At 43.8% G+C, this 20,696-nt stretch overlaps 1 protein-coding gene across 3 annotated transcripts in view; it reads right to left on the reverse strand.

The window, feature by feature from the left end:
- Positions 1-20,696, reverse strand: part of DDHD1 (DDHD domain containing 1) — a 101,069-nt gene that overhangs the window by 66,319 nt on the left and 14,054 nt on the right. For 2 of the 3 annotated variants that reach the window (XM_067554787.1, XM_067554785.1), the window contains exons 2-3: positions 15,482-15,655; positions 8,607-8,708 (exon numbers count right to left, since the gene is read on the reverse strand). In XM_067554787.1, the coding sequence (XP_067410888.1) occupies positions 8,607-8,708; positions 15,482-15,655 (276 nt within the window). The remainder of the gene's footprint in view (positions 1-8,606; positions 8,709-15,481; positions 15,656-20,696) is intronic. The other variant, XM_067554786.1, reaches the window with a different exon arrangement.

A 20,696-nucleotide genomic window follows, 5' to 3' on the forward strand; every position in this document is an offset into this window, starting at 1 on the left:
TACTTTTTAAATGTTTCATTTTGGAACTTTTGTGGATAATAGTAATACAGGCTTCATTATCAATCACATGCAACGAGGTGAAGAAGACGCAGATGCATTATGAAATCTAGAACCAAATTCTGCTCTTCAGTACATGCATGAATTCCTGGTAACATCAGCAGGAGTGCCACTGCATAACCAGGAGTAAAATTTGGCCATTTGTCTGGACAATTCTGAAGTCCTGATGTATAAAGTTGAGGCTAAAATCTCTGTAGATCTAACATGCAGTTTTATTTTTAAAGAAATAACAAAAGCTTTGCCATTCAACCTAATAAAAGTAAGTAAGTAAATTGGGCTATACATTGTTCTCATATTTATATGGTACTTCAATTTATTCCTCAGCATATCAGTTTGTCAGTGTCACAATGTGCCAGCTTAACATCCACTTTTAATTCAAATACATTAAAGATTACAATGGTAAATGTTTGGGGAAATCAAGTGTTACTATTAGGGTTATATTTCTTGTACGCAAGTAAAAATGCAGGACAACAGTATAATTATTAAAAGGTTAGAGCCTCAATCCCACAGATTTACTTATGTGCTTTACTTGACATACTGGAAGTAATCCCAAGACTTTCTGAGGTTAGAAAGGTCAACCTTTATGCTTCCCAGTTTCCCAATTTTTAACATGGCAATCCTTGTTTATCTTTGCAAAGGGCTTTGAGTTCTATCAATGAAAAATGGTTCGTAAAACCTAAAGATTAACAGTTCGCTTTCAGAGATTTGCATTTTGGACTCAAATAAGGAAAAATGCAATTAAAAAAGTCAAAAGGACAATATTTGTGCGCGTCAACTGATGGTTTCTTGGGTCAGACATACTTAAACACATCTACGTCTAGGTCACCCAGAGCTAGGATAATGCAGAGACAATTCACAATAACTTCACAGCTACATCTACATTTAAACTGTAGATCTAGGCTGGGATTTTCAAAAGCACTCAGTGTAGGGCTGAGTCTGCTCTCCCTGAAGTCAGCAGGAGTTTACCATTGGCTTCAAAGGAAATAGAGTTAAGCCAACACTGAGTGGGATTTTCGAAAACCATACCTCTAATCATTAATGGTTCTTACAGATTTATCCTGTTTATGAAGTGCACTGATATACTTACATCAGGCGAGTTCAATTATTTAAAATCCAAGTTTTTTTTCTGTGGAATAATTTCCTGATCCCGTTTGCAATGACCTCCCCTTTCTCTTTCCATTGCCTGAACCCTCACTTCATAGTAGTGCTGACTCTCACTGCAAAATATCAATTTAATAAAGAAAAGAAAAACCCACACAGTGTAACTAAGAAAAAAACCAGATACCTACATTTTAAAATGTGAAAAACAATTCATAAGAATTTAAAAAATGAGAAAAACCATGATGCATGTTACACAAGAAAGTCATCACCCCAAAAAAGCGACCTCACAACCCTATCTAGTATCAACCTTTCTTTCCCTTAGCTACTCTTTTTTTCTGACATAATTTATCTCTAGATCACATCTACTTGTGATTGTAAGCTCTTTGGTGCAGGCACATTGTTTTACTGACTGAAAAGCACTGTACACACCAACAATGCTGCAAAAAAGAACAGGTTGATTACTGAACTTCGTAACTGTTGTTCTTTGAGATGTGTTGCTCATGTCCATTCCTAATTAGGTGTGTGTGCGCTACATGCACTGGTGCTGGAAATTTTTCTCCTAGTGATATCTGTAGGGCCGGCTCTAGCACCCCCTGCAGTGGTGTGTGTATGCGCCCGTATATAGGACTCTGCTGGCCTCCCGCCCTCTCAGTTCCTTCTTGCCAGAAAAACTGAGGGGAAGGAGGGTGGATTGTGGAATGGACATGAGCAATACATCTCGAAGTTCAGAACCATTCTTTCTTCTTTCAGTGATGGCTCATGTCCATTCCCAATTAGGTGACTTACTAGCAGCATCCCTGGAGGCGGGCAGGAGTTCATAGACGTGCTGTTTGCAACACCGCACTGCCAAAGCTATCATCATCCTGGACCTGCTGTGTAATGGCGTAGTGGGATGTGAAGGTATGCACTGAAGACTAGGTCGCAGCTTTACAGATGTTCTGTATTGGGACCTGAGCCAGGAAGGCCACTGATGACGTCTGCGCCCTTGTCGAACGGGTCGTCAAGGAAGCCAGAGGCATGACCCCTGCCTGCTTGTAGCAGGCTCGGATGCAGGCAGTGATCCAGGAAGAAATTCTCTGGGATGTCACCAGTAGTCCTTTCGTCCGCTCAGCAACCGCGATGAAAAGCTGCATTGCTTGATGGAAAGGCTTACTCATAGCAATATAGAATCCAGAGCTCTCCTGACATTGAGAGTGTGGAGTTTATTGGAATTGTGAGGCTTCGGAAAGAAGGCTGGTAGGAAAATATCCTGGTTGATATGGACTTGGGATATCACCTTCGGCAGGAAAGCCAGGTGCAGTCGTAGTTGGACCTTGTAGAAAACTGTAAGGGAACTCAGAGCCCTGATCTCCGAGACTCACCTCGCTGATGTGATCGCCACTAGGACCTTCCTGGTTTAGATGGAGCAAGTAGTTCAAGATAGCCTGGAAGTGTTTCCACTTGGCCAGGTATGATGCCTTGGTGGAAGGTTTCCTGCTTCCCAACAGATTCTGCTGGACCCGTGCAGAACAGGACCACTTTTCCAGGCTCAGACATGGAGCATCCATGCTGTCAGGTGAAGGGAGGCCAGGTCCAGATGAAGCAGTCGACCATGGTCCTGGGAGAGAAGGTCCGATTGCGATGGGAGTGCCCAAGGGTGGGCTACGGACAGATTGAGCAACATCCAGAACCAACGCTGGTATGACCTGTGTCTTATCCCTCTTGATTTTTATGAGGACTTTGTGGATCAGTGGTATCAATGGGAAGGCGTACATGAGGTTGCCCAACCATGACAAAAGAAAGGCGTCTGTCAGTGCTTCGCCGAGTCCCTGCAAGGAACAGAAATGATTGCACTTCATGTTCCACCTGGTGGCAAAGAGGTCCACTCGGGGAGTGCCCCACCTCTGGAAGATGAGCCTGGTCACTTCTGGGTGCAATGACAACTTGTTGTGAGAGCAAAAGGATCAGCTGAGGTGGTCTGCTAATGTATTCCTCACCTGCGGGAGATGCATATCTTCCAGGTGAAAGCTGTAAGCCACGCAGAAGCTCCACAGACGTAAGGCCTCCTGGCAAAGGGCTGGGGACCTGGACCTGCTTGCCTGTTGATACAGTACACTGAGGCCCTGAGTACTTGAACCACTTTGCTGGAGAGCTGAGGCAGGAACACTTCACAGGCTAGTCAAATTGCCCTGAGCTCTCTGACATTGATATGCAACGCTAACTCGTCTCTAGCCCAGAGGCCCTGGGTCCTGAGGGTACTGAGGTGGGCTTCCCATCTTAGCTCCGAGGCATCTGAAACCAGTGATGTCATTCACGGGGCCAGAAAAGCTACCCCTCTCAGCACATGACGTGGTTTTATCTGCTACGATAAGGATGTAAGTATCGGTGGAGGGACCATGAGGATCGTGTCCAACTGGTGTTTGGGGAATACCGAGTTGTCAGCCACATTTGCAGAGGTGAGGTGCAGCCTGCGGACTACGTAAGTGCAGGGTGCCCATGTGACCCACCAGCGTGAGGTATACCCTCGCTGTGGTGAGAGGGTGGGCTGACACTCGGGCTATGAGCTCTGACATGGCAAGGAACCTGACTTCCAGTAAGAGTACTCTGGCTCACACAGAGTCTAAGACCGCACCGATAAACTCTATCCTCTGGAATGATATGAATATTGACTTTTGCTCGTTTAACAGGCCCAGTGGTTGGAAGGTGGTCTGGAATACCTTGATGCTGCACTGAACTTGCATCTTTGAGTGACCCTTGATGAGCCAGTCGTCCAGTAAGGGAAGACATGTATGCCCCGCCGACTGAGGTGGGCCGCAACCACGGCCATGCACTTGCTGAACACACATGGCACGGCTGATAGGCCAAAGGGGAGCACCGCAAACTAATAGTGCTGCATCCCGACCACAAAGTGTATGAACCTCCTGTGACTTGAGACAATGGAGATATGAAAATAGGCGTCCTTTAAATTGTGGTCAGCATACCAGTCACCTAGATCCAGAGAGGTGATGATGGAGGCTAGAGAGACCATATAGAACTTCAACTTTTTGAGATATCTGTTGAGGCCTTGAAGGTCTAGGATAGGCTTCAAGCCTCCTACTGCCTTTGGGATTAAAAAATAGCAGTAATAAAATCTTTTCCCCTTCAGTTCTTGAGGAACCTTTTCCAATGTGTCCACTCGCAATAAGGCTTGTATATCCTGGGTGAAGAGTTGCTCATGGGAAGGGTCCTGAAAAGGGACAGGGAAAGAGGGTGGGAAGGTGGGAGCAGAGTAAACTGAAGGTTGTACCTGGCAGCTACTGTGTTTAGTACCCAATAGTCCAGTGTTATGGCAGCCTAGGCTGGAAGGAAAGGAGCAAGGTGGCATGAAAATAATAGGGAGTCCGGATCTCAGGTAATTCCTGGTAGGTCGCTGTCGGGCACACCTTCAAAAGTTCTGTTTGTCCCCAGGGTGGTATCGGCCTGATGCTGATTGGGGAGCTGTGACTAGTGATTGGCCCTAGAGTCTTTTGTAACCCCTGGTTTTTTTCCTCTAGGTTGGATCCCAAATCTCTGCGGCTGCTAGGGCATAAAATGCCTTCTAGCTGAGGATGGGGTGTAAAGGCCCAGGGAGCGCAACATAGCCTTGGAATCTTTCAGTCTGTGCAGCCTGGAGTCTGTCTGGTCCATGAATAAGGCTGCAATGGTGAAGGGGAGGTCCTGGATGTACTGTTGGACTTCTGACGAGAGTCCAGACGACTGAAGCCACAATGCCCTTCTCACTGACACTGCAGATGCCAGGGTCCTGGCCGCCAAATCGGCCACATCTGAAGATGCCTGAAGGGAGGCTCTGGCCATCGCCTTCCCTTCCTCCAAAATTGCCTCGAACTCCTACTTGGAGGCTTGTGGCAGGGAGTCTGAGAATTTTTCAAATGACTGTCAGATGTTATAATCGTATCTTCCCAACAAGGCTTGTTGGTTGGATATGCGCAGCTGTAGGCTTGCTGTTGAATAAACCCAAACAGGTCAGGTTTGTGGAATCAAAGAAATAAGCATTACATTTATTAATAGAATGCTTGGCCTGAAACTGGTCATAGAAGGCCTGGCCTGAAGTTGTAGCCTGAAACTGAAATAGAAGCCCCAGGCTAAACCATTAACAGAATGCCTCAACTGAAATTAGGATAAAGATGTTAAAACCCCACAAGAGGTCTCTGAACCACACCCGAGACGCAAGTCTCTGTTATGAGCCTTAAGCCTTATTGAAGTCTGAACAGACTTCAGCTGTTTTGATGAGTACCAGTACCTGCCCCCCTTTGTCTTACTGGCCCCATAGAAACTCACTCCATACAAATTAGCATTTGAACAGGTATTGTGTCACCACCCATCTTCAGGAGTTAACCAGGGTCCCTGAAAACCTGATTGTATAATCAAGTGACTCATTGGGCGTTCCTGTGAGGGCATCTGGTGTGCCCCACTATGCATTGTGATTGTCTTTCCTGTTAAGTATAAACTGTTAATCAAATTCCACTATACGATCAACATGTAAATGAACCTAAGCAACCCCTATATAAGTCTTTTGTATCTGGTAGCCAGGTGAAGTACATTTGCCCAGCATCCAGACATGCTGCTTGACTTCCCTATAGCCACCTGGGTTTTCCCCCTGGCTATAGTGTTCCCCATAGCTATGGTTATGTGATTGTGTGTGTCACAATTAAAGCTGCACCCGAACCAACTCTAAAATGTAGCAGTGTGACAGGTTTCTTGGGCTCTTTGTTTTTTGGAGCAGAACTCATTTGGCCTTACCTTTCTCTTTTGTTGGCTGCTACAACTAACAACAATCCCGGGGAAGGGTGGGTGTAAAGGTATTCAAACCCTTTAGCCGGCATGTACTATTTCCTTTCTGCCCACTTAGATGTGGGAGGCAGGAAGGCCAGGGTCTGCACGATGCCTTTACCAGTTTAACTACCCCTCGGGGACCAGGAGAGCCACTCTGGATGGAGCTGCTGTGGCCAGGATGCCAAACAGTTCATCCACAGGCTCCTTTAGTTCCTCACCGTGAGGCCCAGATTGGTTGTCACCCGTCTGAGCAGGTCCTGGTAGGCCCTTATGTCATCAAGTGGGACAGTGGTGGAGGGGCCTGCCAGAGCCTCATCAGGTGAGGAGGAGGATGAGATCAGCATCGGTAAAGGATTGGGATCATCCTTCCTCACCGGGGTAACCCTCACTGCGGTGGCCTCTTCCTGGTTGGATTCCACATCCAAGTCCGGTGCCATGTGAGGGGCCACCAACAACCACAATACATAGGCTTCACAGAGTGGAACTGTGGCCTGGGGGAACACCCCAGGCTCCAAAACTGCCATGCCTCAGGCCACTGCCCTTGAGGCCAGACCCCCACAGAGGGCATCATGGGGAAGCCAGCAGCCATGGTTGGAGGCTGTCCTCTTGACAGGGTCACCTCCTCCTTGTCCAAGGTGCTGCTCCTTGAGGATCAAGGCGCTTGCCTCTCTGGGCCATAATGAGAGTACTGATGTTCCAGTACCGGTGAATGGTGCGGAATCCTGGGTGCTGGGTATCCTGTGACTGGCTTTTGTCCTTTGGCTTCTTATATGGACGTGGTGAGTGGGGCCGGGATTCTGGAGATCTACACCAGGAATCCAGGGACTGGTGCCAGGGCTGCAGGGACCAGCGATGTTCCAGGTATTGGCACTGTCGCTCTACACATCGGTGTTGAGGATCCCGAGACCGGTGCTAGGAACTCGACCTCCTATGGTTGCAGAGACCAGAGTCGCGAGCCTGGCGACCACTGGCGGGTTGGAGAGTGGTGCTTTGGCAACGTGGACCTCTGCAGATGTCTCATTGCAGGCTTTCCCCTAGAAAAGCCTGCACCGAAGGCGTAGGTGCCTGGTCCCGATGCAGAGGTCTCCCTTCCCAGGGTCTCGGTGGCCCAGGAATTGCCAAGAGGTTTTTCATGGTCTGGAACGCCTCTGGTGTTGTGGGCATCACCAGGTGCTGAGGGCCCTTGTTGCTCCCTGCAGTTGGCAGTGGGGCTAGAATGGGGCTCGAGACCCAGAGAAATAAGCCCTATAGGACTTGTGGGGACAGGCAGCCCAACGCGGGTCTCACCTGGTCTCCCTCGCCCTTCTTATCCCTCTTCAGCACTGGTGAGCACTTCTGTTCGGTGTGTGCCTTCTTTGGTCTTTTCTTTGGTACTGGAGATGGTGATCGGTGCTAGGAAAACGACAGTGCCGAAGAAGCGCTCCGTGCCGAAGCCAATGCACTCAGTGGTGAATCTGGCCAACCCAGCTCTGATGCCAGACTGAGTGCCAATTCCATCAAAACGGCCTTGATTAATAATGTCCTGATCCTTCTTGTACGAGGTCGAAACCTTTACAGATTTTGCTCCTCTCTCACGTGAGCCTCTCCTAAACATTTCAAGCAGCTCTGGTGCAGGTCATTCACTGGCACAGGCTTCTTCCATGAAGCTCAGGGTTTAAACCCAGGGGACCAGAGCATGCCCTGTCCCTGGGTTAATCGTTAAACTAAAACTAACTCTATATACTAACCCTAACTACAAATAAACTAAACTATGTGCACTGAAATAACGAGAAAAACCACTAGGTTGGAAGATGACTTGCAGAAGCAAGGGAACATTCCATCACCGTAACAAGCAGTAAGAAGAAACTGAAAGGGAGGGGTGCTGACGGCATCCTATATATGTGTGCATATGCGCACCGCTGCAGAGGGCACTAGAACCCATCCTATGAAAACCACGTGGGAAAAGTTTCCGGCTCTAGTGCATGTGGTGCACACACACCTAATTGAGCAAGCACTCAAAAAATAAATAATGCTTATATTTTTCATGATTGTCACAAACACTGTAACAATGTGTTAGCATGAATATGTTGTTAGTTTCTATTTTTCTCTAAGAGTCACGATGCTTCTACTTTTCCTCTAAGATTCAAAGTACTTTTTCCTCCCTTTCTGAGGGAAGAGGACACAAATAGGGTGCAAGAAATGGAAGCACAAAGATCTAACACAGGGGTGTCAAACATACAGCCCACAGGCCTCATCCGGCCCGCAAACCCTTTTTGTCTGGCCCGCGAGTGGCCGGATACGGCCCGCGATCCTCTTTGGTCCGGCCCCTGGCGGCTGTATACAGCCCTTCAACTTTTTTCTTCCGGCCCCTGGCGGCTACCGCCCGGCAATTCCCCTGGAGCTGCCGCCAAAAGACAGGATGCCACGAGTTTTCTCAACGGCATGTATTACGCTGCGAGCTGCCGCCGAAAGGGAGGACAAAGTGTGATTTGTCAGCGGAGGGTAAGATGCCCCAGGAGTATGGCCCATTTTAAATTAATTTTGTTGAAATGTGGCCCGCCATTAGATGTTAGTTTGACACCCCTGATCTAACACATTTCACTGAAACATACAAGCTACAATTTAAAGCTTCTTAAGCCAGGAGGAAACTACAAGAAAGAAATCTACAATTACTGTACCTTGGGAACGCTTTCGTTTAAGACATGCAGCATCTGTATTCTCCTTATATCCTCTCCATTTGAACAGAGAAGGGAGGGAGAAGGGAGGGAGGTGGTAGATAACTAAAAGTAAAAACACTGAGCTTCAAAGTAAAATTTTAAAAAGGGGTATCATTTCTCTTTTCATTAGTATTATTGTCACTAAATGGTCAGATTTGGCAAATATTAAAAAATACTGCAAGCACATAATTTCTTTTTTTAAAATGGATTTTGTAGCAAAAATGTCAATTCATGTTAGCCAAAAGCTATTTCTTCAGTTCTCATAAAACAAACATTTATATCATCATGGGTATGGCACATCTAACACCATTAGTAAAAGACAAACCATGCCACAATTTGATCATCAATCTCACTCAGTGCCTTTGCATTAGCATGTACAAAAACAAAACTTATGCAATGGGTAGTATGCAGGAAGGTAAGCTGTGAACATGGAAAAAATTAGTAACTTTAAAGACCACTACTGGATGCCTCTCTCAGTAGTATGAGGACATGGTCATCAGAAGTTAGTTAGGCTGAAATACCCTACTGTTTCCCTGTTTTGTAGGTCTGTAAAACAGCTGCCTCTCACACAGTAAACAGCCTGGCATACACTCTGTTTGCGATATCCCTTCCATTCCTGAACAGCACTGGAGGTTCCCCGTGGCAGTAAGGCAAGTCCGTTATTTCTGTAAGGTTTTCAATCGTCTCATTTCATTCCTTCTAGGATACGAAGCAAGACTATTGAAAAGAAAGCCCTGGGACTACTTTGCAACATTTGATGGACTTACCTCACCCTCATAGGGAGGCGCCAGTGCTGTTCATTATGGAAAGGACATCGTGAGAGGAATGAAAGCTGCAGTATCGCACGAGGCAGGAAGTTAGGTGATCTGGAAGAAGCTGTTCTCACACACCTGTGAAACAGGAAAACAATAGGTACCTTAAAGGTCAGTTTTGATTAACTGCCTATTGTATTTATTTGGGGCTTCCAGCAGCTAGTCTGAAAGTGAGGCTCTCCCCCAAAAAGTGACCGTGTAAAAATGGCATCTTCTTACTCAGTACAACTGTTCCGTATGTATTCATTCAGTCAGATCTTCTTTCTCTAGTGACTCGGGGCCTGTCTACGTGGGAACTCAGTCCATGCTAGCTGGGGCGTAAATGGTAGTGTGCACCAGTATGTTGTGCACTAACTAGTCTGAGTGGACCCTGCTGGCACAAACTAAAGGTTCCCTACTGCACGTCAACAGTACTGCTTGAAACAGGACTACATTAATATGCATTAAGGAACTTTTAGTGAGCGCCAGCAGGATCCACACGGGCCAGTAAGTATGCAAGATGTTGTGCACTAGAACCTACACCCCTGCTAGTATGGACAAGACCTAAGAAAGTTTCCCTTTTATTTAAAAAAAAAAAACACTTTTAGCTCCAGAAAGCCAATATGGCTAAAAGCGTGTGATTAAATTGTGAGAGAATAAAATGGATTCTCTATTCTGGTCCCTGAATCAACAAAATCACTAAATTCCAACTGAAGGGTCAGGTAAAACTTCCACAACCACTGGAAACAGTGGGCCTGATTCTTTGCTTCATGTAGATCAGTATAAACTGTGAGGAGGTACTTTACATAGAGAATTACAGAGGTGTAAAGCTGATGTATGAGAGCAGAGAATCAAGGCCTTAAGGGCTGCACTCCTGTAAGTGAGGAGAGTTTGGTCTGGAGAATCTGTCACTGGCTGGTGATTATACACTAGTCAGGAAATACATGGTTTTATTTTCCCCCACAGGCTGAATTTGCCCAACTGGCAACTAAACAAAAAATCCACCTTAAAAAAAAAAAAAAAAAAAAAAAAAGTTTCTGAACTGATAAATTTGATCTGGAGTCACTGAGGCAAACAAACCAGGTAGCCCACAATGCAATTTTTACAGGGTCAGTTATTGGAGTACAGCCCCATTTGAAACTTGCAAATGCATAACAAAAGCAAATACACAGTAAGTAAAGGTTTCTAACATGAAACTTCACTTAAAAAACAGTACACTTCACAATTAATTTAAATGATGGCCTCAGAGTGATTTTCTGCAGCTTTGATCAAATATAAGGGTATAAAATGTGTACTCTTTCCTTGTTTTCAAGTTCAACTTCCAGCCTCGCTCCCTTCTAATGAAACGTGAATACACATGAAAAATCATCGATCAAAAGATTATAGACAATGCCACAAATGACGTTAACATTAAATGGTTAAGCGAGATGCTTTAGAACAGTGGTGTCCAACCTTGTGGCCCAGGAGGGTGAATAAAAGTTTTTATTTGCTTATAAACTGAAAATTCTCTGAATCATGCCCTGCATTTCTGAAATATGTTTGAATAACCTCTGTCTTTAACAGCGAGCAAGCTAGGGACACCACCCTGTCAACTGCCTCCCATCCCTTCTGCTGCTGCCCCAAGAATAGCTCTAGTCTGAGTCAGGAGCATCCTAGGCAGCTGCTGTCTTCCCTGTTGTTTGCAACACCCCACAGGTCAGCTGCTCAAATGCAGGGGAAGGATGAGACAATAGTTTTCAAGGGTTCTCCAACTTTTTTTGCTGGGACCTCCTTTGAAAATATTTCAGGCTGTGATGACCTCCCCCTCATGCCACCCTTACTGGTATACATGGGAGCTGACAGCTTATGACCACCACCCCCGATAATAACCTCACAGCCCCCAGTTTGAGAACCCCTGCTTTAACTTGTGCCAGTTGGCTATTGTTTCCAAGGGACAATCCGCCAGCTGAGCACAGCTGGAGCACACCACTGTATAGCCACTCTCCTCGTTCCGCCCTCCAACCAACACACCCCATGTCAATCCTTGACATGCCCTGTACACCAGGACCTACAGGCTACCAACTCTATGCCTCCTAGGGATTCCCCCACATCAGGGGAATCCCTAGCAAGGGAGTTGTGAATGGCTTTAGCTCCCTTTGTGCCAGCTGAGGCCAAAGAACAGAACAAAGAATCTGTGCCAAAATACTGATTATGTTCAGCGCCTCAGATCAGACACCACTGCTCTTAAAAAAAAACAACAACAACAAAAACCCCATGTTTTTTCTGTTTAAGATCTCATGTTAGCACGACATTTAGCTTTACGACAATAAATTTACTTTTAAAACCTGCCAGGACCTGAGTTTAGGCTTCTGTTTCTCTTATAACAGTTGAAGACATCATATGTAGACCACTAAAGAATACAGCTCTCTGCACTCATTTTAGGTAAACTATTTCATAAAAAACCTAAACCTTTAACTCTAGCCCTGGCTAGTATGTAAAGGAAAAAGTAATTTCCTAATTCTTTGTTTAAAAGTGTATTTTAAGTTCACCTGCATGTTGCTAGCAATTTAAGATCTTTCAGTTTTTTGTACTCATTTCATATGCATTTTTTTAGTTGAAGTATTGCTGCATAGAATAGCAAATGTGAAATTCTGAAACTATTTTAAAATTTTTCATTTCTACCTCCCTCAAGAATTGTAGCATGTGCTTAATGACACAGTGAGTCTATAAGTATAGTTACTGGGTATATACAGTACAAGAAAAGCAAGTGTGGGTCCTTTAAGAAAGTCAGTATTTCTAGAAAAACAATCTGAGATATAAAATGCAAATTGTAGACATGATTAGAGAGACACTGAAAGTATTTTTTTTTAATTAAAAAGTGATATGCAACAAATGCCTGAAAGCTTGAAACTGAGAACTGCAACTTTAATCCACAGTGATTTCACCTTCCATCCTATGTTCATATTACTTTATAATTGCTGGGTTCATGAATATTGGGTTAGAGACTGATTCAATCTTTTGAATAAGAATGAACAAATCTGATATGGAAAAAAACCACAGAGTTAGATGAACTAAACAAAAAGTATTTAAAAAGTTCATTTTAACTAACTTTTAGCTAACATTGTCTCTTTAAATACCACCAAATGTCAAATGAACAATCATATTTCTGGTTGGTGTTTACCATAACAGAACTAAAGCACACAGTTTGAGGTTTTCAGCAGTCATTGGGGGCGTAACAATCACGTTTAAGGAATGCCATATGGCCAAATGTCAATCTCTATTCCAAATAACGCAACTATGAAATAATGTATTTATTATAATTGTGCGTTAAAATTTGATATAAAATTACTTAATTTAAGTACAGGCAGAATTTTTTTTTCCTGAAACTGCTTATTAATTTCTGTGACTTGCATTAACCTAAACACTGGCTGTGGGAAAGTTTTCCACAATGAAGCAATCTGACAAATGCAGCCAAACATCCTATCCTACTCCTCTATCAAGTGTGGGCCCTTCTATAGCTGAAAGTATTGTGTTACTTTGCTTTACAATGGCATTCTTACCTACAGAAAAATACCTCTGGGACAAGTGTCTACTTGTTTTATTCAAGCCACAAAACACAAACTAGTAGATTAGGAAAAATCTGTCTGGAACTTGGCCTGCCTCAGAACAGATTCCAGGGTGAAGAGACAGAGGTGACAGGAAAAGGTCATAATGATGGTATTAATGGAGAAAACAAGAGAAGAAGCAAACTAAAGGAGGAAGTAAAGAAGATGCAGAGCTGCATCTTATCCTCTTTCACCACTGATTCACCTTAGAAGATAATCACTTCAACCTCTCCACTTATTCCATTAGAGGTTATTCCATTAAAGGGTTTCTTGCACCTCCCTCTAAAGCATCCAGTACTAGCCACTGTAAGAGACAGGACACCTGACTAAATGGACTATAGCCTGAACTAGCAAGGCAATTCTTACTTGCCCAAGACCTACCATAAGGTCCTGCATAATTCATGGTTATTTTCCTTAATGAGGGACTGGAATCCAGGATCAGAACTAGGGAAAGGGATAACCTGATTCAGGCTTCCTTCTCCTAGAGGCTGGGACACTACTCTAAAGGGGAACCACAGAAGTAAGAAAGACACTGATATGAGGAGAGTGACACTTGCATTATGGCTCTAGGTATTATGCCCTTCACAACTGGTGCATACGGAGCCCACTACAATGACTCTCTGCAGCACAGCAAATATGAATGCTTTTTCTCTTCTTGGCACTGACTTCTTTGGGTTAGCATCTACTGGAGTGGATGATTCATGTTTAAAGAGGGGGAGCAGCATCACCTGGCAGACACTTAAGCAGTTGATTCTACTAAAAATGCTGCACTGCGGGATTGCAGAGGAATGGAGTGAGTTAAACACCTGATAAGCTTTTGGTTCATTTTCTGGAGAGCATCTCTTGGGCAATGGCAACAGAAGAGAAGATGCAATGGTAGAGAGAATGTGTCTCAGTCACTAGACTAAAGCATACCACAGGTTGCCCCAAGGTTTTCAGGCCAAATTAGTGAGAAAAAGTTGCCTCTAAAATGAAAACAGTTAAAAGGAACTAAACTGCTTCCTGTCTACAGGAAGGGAGGGGGATTTCTCCCCTGAAATTCTTCAGCCTGCTGTCACCTTCTGCACATGGCTGGGACCAGATACAATAGCATAATCTGGATTACTGATGTCTACATACGAACAATGGGCTTTTTTGATAATAGAGGTTTGTTTTTAAATATATATGTTAATGCTCTATAGTATATTTTGTGAAAGTAATTAAGTCTTACTATTCTTCTTAGTATTCTACTATTAAATCTTTGCTGAGAAATTAGGACCTTCTGTTGCTGTCTTGTGTTAGCATCAGCTAATTTCTATAGTGCTCTCCATAAACAGCTACGAGTGGTAATTAGAAGTCTAGTCTTCTATTAGTTAGTGTTAATGAGAGCTACATATGAGCTTTGAGAGGATAAAAGACTGCTTAGTGTAGCAGACTATTATATCAATTGTAGCAGACGTATAAAAACATTTAAGGAATTTATGCACATAATACACCACCTCTGCCCAATTAACTACGCAGTGGAACACTTCCAAGCCCAGAGCCATGAAAAAGGAGCTCCCCCCACTGTCTGTAATTTCTGTCCAAAGCATTTTTAAATGTATATTTTTTTTTAAAAAAAAGAGTTTCACAATAAAGTTGTTTTAATAAAAAATAAAGCCTAAAGTCCTATTTATATTAATTTTATTTTGACGCCCTTGTAATTGCAGTCCATGGTTTAGTGGGAATTTGAAAAAATAGTGGCAAACAAGACACTAGAAAATTAAGAATATTGAACTTTTGTTGTGCTGTACTTACCCAGAGCAACTGATTCAACTGCCTGTGGTAAATAGTTCAACAACAGGAATGTCAACGGGGTGATCTTAAAAATGTGAAATGAGTTTGATTCACAGCCTTGAGAAACATCAGCACCATGTTCTCAGCCTGGTCGTTAAAATACAGGGATTTCCATCACAAAAGCAACACACAGAATTTAATGCAACTGCAAACTACTCTGATAAAGTCCTGGATTGAGTCAGAATGGAAAATGAAGTATCTGATCTGTGAAAACAATGGTCCCCTTCAGGGCAGAATTAAGGTAACTGGCTGGACTTTTAGAGCCAGTTTAGACTGAGGTCATCAGCACTTTTCCTGGCCGATGAACAGAAAACTTTAGTTTCAAGTGAGACTGTCAGATACAATAAAAAGTCACAACATTAAATGAGGCAAAATGGGGAGAAGACAAGAAATTCACCCATGGGTTTAGTTTTATACAGAAGGCTGTCAATGGTACCATTTTGTGATCCAGTAATAAACTCTAGAACCATCATGCTACATTGAAAAATGGGAAAAGCAACCAGAGCAAATAATTTCTAGTCATCATGCAAGATTAAAAAGCACTGCAGAATACCCTAAATATTCATATTAGTGGAAGTCTGTTTCACAGCCACAGTAATACAAATAAATAACAACAGTATGAACAACAGTCCAGACAATATCTTACCCTCTTTCCCATCTACAGGTTTTGATACTTCCATATCAAAGTTCTCTTGCATTTGTTGGCCTTTGAAACAATTGAGATGTTCTTGTTCTATCAGATTACTTTCTTCTTCTTCTAGTGGCTGCCATGTACCATCAATAAACCACTGCCCACGCATTACAGGGATTTTATCCGTTTCTAAAAGACAAACAGGAGGGATTTAGGATTCAACATACCAGAAATTGGCAGTAAATAAGTAAAATAATTTTGTTACGTTTTGATGACAATCTAACTTTCACTGCTGGAACTCTTAACGTGGTAACTTCTGTTGACTCGTTACTAAAAAGTAACTTTTCCTTTGGGGCCCAATTCAATATTTTAAAAATGGTCCAATTTACACAGTAGTTGACAGGAAACTGATTTTTAGGGATTTCCTCAGACTAGAAGCCAGAAATTTTTTTTTAAATATAAAAACAGCATTCTCAAACTAGGGGCCAAATTTTTGGTCTCCCTCCAACTTCTAAATCTGGAAGAAAATGATCTATAATTATAAAATGAACAGCTGGGCAATCAGCTTCCCAGTTGGCACACAAAACATCAGAGGCCTGTGCTGAAAGTTTGTGCCCAAGTGTATCTTTATAGCCAGTGATAGCTGTTGCCCAACGTAAGTGGAGGGGCTGCATGTAGCAATCTGCAACCCCTTCCCATCTGCAAGTTGATATTGTTATCAAAGTAAAAAACTGGGACACTAGTCAGGAGCGTCACTATAAAGTGTTTCGGTGGATGACAAGGGAACTGGTGGGGCAGTGGAAAGCAAAAAGTGCATCCTCCCCCCTCGCAAAATGAAGAGCTGGGACACTTTACTATAAGGGGCACAGTGGGAGAACATCGTTTTTATCCCTTTGTGATCATTTTGCTGTTCTCTCTTAGTCTACCCAAACTACCCAACTCAAATCTCTCTCTTGCCCTTTTTTCATCCCGCCTACACTCTCTCTCTTTCTGACACCCACCCACTTCCAGGCTCAGAACTCTTCCTCCTCTACCTCACACCCACAATCATTACATTCCACTCTCCCTCAGTTCAGAATGTGCCTCCTTCCCCAATACACGCTTGCTGGCAATGAAAAAGCACAAACAAAAGTTGCAAGGCGCATATTCTGCTTCTGCGTGGCTGAATTGATGTAATGCCACAAAAGCCTATATTCCCTGTTCTGTGTCTCCTCCTTCTGCTGCCTTCCATCTAAGGTACTGACAAGCCAGAAGTTCTTGGTGGAAGCAGTTGTCCTGCAGTCTTGGGGCTGGAGAAGACCAAGCCTCTCCAGAAGTCCCTCAGAGGAACCAGATGGGCCACTAATTTCTTACAGAAGTAGGCGCCAAAGAGGGGAGCTAGGAAAACAAGTGAGGCACGCGTCCTGAGTGTATATACAGCTAAACACATTTCAACATGTTCAATATGTATGGGAGCTAAGAACTCTAGAAAATCACATGGAGGAGTTCTTCAGAAAGAGACTGACAAAGAACTTGGCTTTATTATTGAAAAGAGACACAGACTCCCCATGGAAAGAGAGAATGGAGAAAGCAGCTCTCCTCTGGACAGGCTGTCAACAACTGGGGGGAAATAAAAAGAAAAAAAGAGAAACACAGACAAGGACTGTAAAGTTATCACTACTAAGTTTTCCCCTTTGTAATTAAGCGTTCTAACCAACTGTAGTAAAGTTCTCTGCAGACCGGGCCCACATGAGAATAAGACAGATGTTCTATATTTTATTCTTTGTTTTTACCAGTATTTTCTCCTTCTTGTTTACAAGACACCCCTTAGTTTTTTTTGAGCTTTCCATATAACAATACACACACTGCTTAGGGGTGTAATCCTTTCAGGTTAATGGGGGAACCAAGAGGGCTAGATCAGTCAAGCATTCTAATATAATTGCTATATAGCACATATTGTTTGCACCACACTGCAAAAACTTTTTGAAAAACGTTTTCACAGGAGGTTCACCAGAGGGAGAAGCCGCTTCCAGAGCATCTTGAATGGCAACCACTTTCTTGTCTCCCTGTAGCAGTAGGAGCTTGTACATAATGGGAAGGGAAAAGAAGGGGGAAGAAATGCAGCTGCAGGCACCTTGGGAGCAGAGCCTCAATTAGTGCTGGAGCATCTAGGTGTAGCTGGGGGGCAGGAGACAAGGGTGATCTCAGTATGGTGAGACAGTTGGGATACCAGGGTGGCCTGCAGTGTCAGGAGCGTGTGGTGGATAGCCTGACACAGCTGGGGATAGGGCAGAGGGCTTGCAACAGCTGGAGGATTAGTGATGGGAACTTGTTGCAGGTGACCTGGGGGGAGCCTAGGGCTACAATTAGCTTCCTTCACTTGATGCAGTCAGCTGCTGAAGAAGCAACCAGAGACCCCTCACCTGCCTGCAGAGTAAGCATCACAGCACCCTCTAGTGACTAGAAGACCTATAAGGCAGCAACAACCCTCATCTCAATGCCTCAACACAGATTCAGCTTCCCAAAACTCAGGCTCCAAACAGTGCAAGCCTCTCTCACCCCAAAGTTCCCCTGGACACTAGATATTAACCCCCAGTCCCAGCACATCCATGCTAAACTCATTATGGCTCCTCAACCGCTCGTGCTCACGCATGCTGCTCCCTTTCTCATCAGAGCCCAACCCTCTCTGCTGCCCATTCTGCCTTCCTCTATCACCAGTTATGTATAGATCACAGTGGCAAGTCAAGGCGGGCAGTGTCATTCAGAAAACAGAAGCCGCAGATAGCTTGAAAAAGTTTCATCAAACTGATGGTTGCTCAGCTCAGAACAGTTATTCTGTATAAGGATACAGATAACTACGTATTTAATTTTTAAAAATTCAAAGGCTGTCTATGCCGAAGATATTATGTGAGAGAGAGAAGTTTGGGGTTTGTGCGGAATCTGGTAGTTTAACTACAAGAATATAAAAAATGTGAGGAAAATAGCAGAATTTCAAAAAGAGTGCACTCTTAAACATCTGCTCTGCAAAAGTTAGTAAATATTTCACTAAAAATGACATGCAAAATTCAATTGACTTATGAAAAGTTATTGTGCCAAGTCTGGAATCTAAATTCAGTCATTGAAGTGTGAAATAAAGGCATTTTTGGTCCTGTTCAGATGCAAACTTTAACTATGGTGTCACCAACCACCACCTCCATAATACAAGACTAGGATGGGGAGCAAAAAGTGAATTTTAGTTAGTGGTATCCCATCAAGCACTTACTCCTTTTAATCTGTGCTGTATTCCCCTATACTTTACACCTGTCAGATATATGTTTCCTGATGGAATTAATTTGCACACACCCAATAAGGCTGCTCTTTGCAACAGGAATGTGAGTGGTAAAACTGAATTCACATGGTGTGTGTGTGTGTGCTTGAGGGAATACATTGTTGATGGAAGCCAAAATGCAACTATTCCATGCATAAATCTTTACAGGAAATTCTTCAATTCTGCTCTGATCAGATTACACTCCTTCCATAGCTTCTTAAAACTGTATGTCCTTTAAAGCTGTCAACAGAACAAGTGATTCCAAATTTTACATTACACATTAAATGACAACTGAAATACCTGCTTTCAATTTTTAAGGACCTCAAACTTTTCAGCTGGAATGTTCTGGCCTCTGAATTGCCAAAACCTACATTTTAAAATAAAAAGTTTAATTTCAACATTTCCAGACTCTTCCTGACAGAATTTCTCTTGGTAGCGCTTTGCTGTTGAAGGCTGTAACATTCAACAGCAGCACCAAGGCAACTGACAGGCAGTCTCCCCCAGACAGACAATCATAGTCAAGAAGTTGAGACTAGTTTAGAAGAGCCAAAATTTGATTTAAAAAATTATTAAAATGGATTAATTTTGGAAGAAACCCACCATATTTCAGGTTCCATGTATGGAAAAGGACAAGTGTGCATGTGAGAGTGTAACATTAAGTAAACATTCTACCTAAAATCACTTACAGATCCTAAGATACTTTTTGGGTGAGTAGGATGGTTGACCATGATTAAAGTAATTACATTTTGCCTCCCTAACATCCCAATGAAGTTTCAAATGGAAACAGTATTCTTCCTTTAAACTGTTGTTCAATACAGCTGTAGCCATACTACCCTGAGCTATAATCCTGCCAGATTTTACAAGCTAAAAGAAGACAGGTTAAGTCAGTACTTCAGTGAGAGACCTGGAAGGAAAATGGAGATGGTACAGGAAATCAGTCAGTAAATGGCAGTTTTCTTTCCGCGTCTGTAGTGACAATATCCTACCGCTGTATGGGGGACGCTATCTTTCAGATGAGACAAAACCAACCTTGTGACCACTGATCATTGAATAGTCCATGGGACTTCTCACAAGAGTAGCAATGTCTGGTAAAGCTAATACGAACATTTTCATTAACATTTGTGTTTAATTTTCTTCACTGATACTGCAGTGGTGGGTATTTTAGAGATGGATTTTAGTAATTCTAGTATGGATTCTTATGTTCTACTGACCTAAAATCTCCCTGCACGTTCAGTTACACACCATAGTCTTCATTTCCTGTCTTTAGGAAACTAGGGTGTAATAAATGCTGGGTACTGCTAATCAGTTGTCATGTTCTGCTCAAAAAGAGGCTGCGTTTCAGTAGCAAGTAGAGCAACTATATATTAGAGTTAAGCAATTACACTGGTCAATTAGAGGCCCAAAGGAGGTAAGGGTTGGGAAAATATTATAGGACTTTTTGGGGGGTACGCTTTAATGGTCTTCTAGCGGCTGTGATTCCATGTCTTAGAGCTATGCCTCTGGCTCTGAATGCCAGAGTTCCTGGATTCAAATCCCAGGGATGCCCTGGCAGCTGGGATACATATAGTCCTCCTTTAATTTTGGTTTGTGTTATGCAGATCAGATTAGAGCAGGGGTGGGGAACCTTTTTGTTGCCAAGGGCCTGATGGTGGCCCTGGCGGCGGGCGGGGATTCGGCGGCAGGGGGGGATTCGGCGGTGGCACAGTTACGTGTGGGGCGGTACCCGCCGCCCAAATGCCGCCACTGTTTCCGCCTTTTCGGCGGTGCGGTTTTACAGTGTCCACAGGGTTCCGTGGGGCAGTAACCGCCTCCGGACTCCCCCCGCCGCCGAAAATGGGCAGACGGCGGCAGGGTTTCGGCGGCAGGGTTTCGGCAGCGCACACTTCCCGCCCGCCCGCGGGCTGGATCAAGTTCTTTCGCGGGCCGGATCCGGCCCGCGGCTGG

This window comes from Emydura macquarii, unplaced genomic scaffold (genome assembly GCF_026122565.2).
Source record: "Emydura macquarii macquarii isolate MOO-44397 ecotype Brisbane River unplaced genomic scaffold, CSIRO-AGI_Emac_v2 contig_1551, whole genome shotgun sequence".
In the NCBI taxonomy this organism is placed as follows: Eukaryota; Metazoa; Chordata; order Testudines; family Chelidae; genus Emydura; species Emydura macquarii.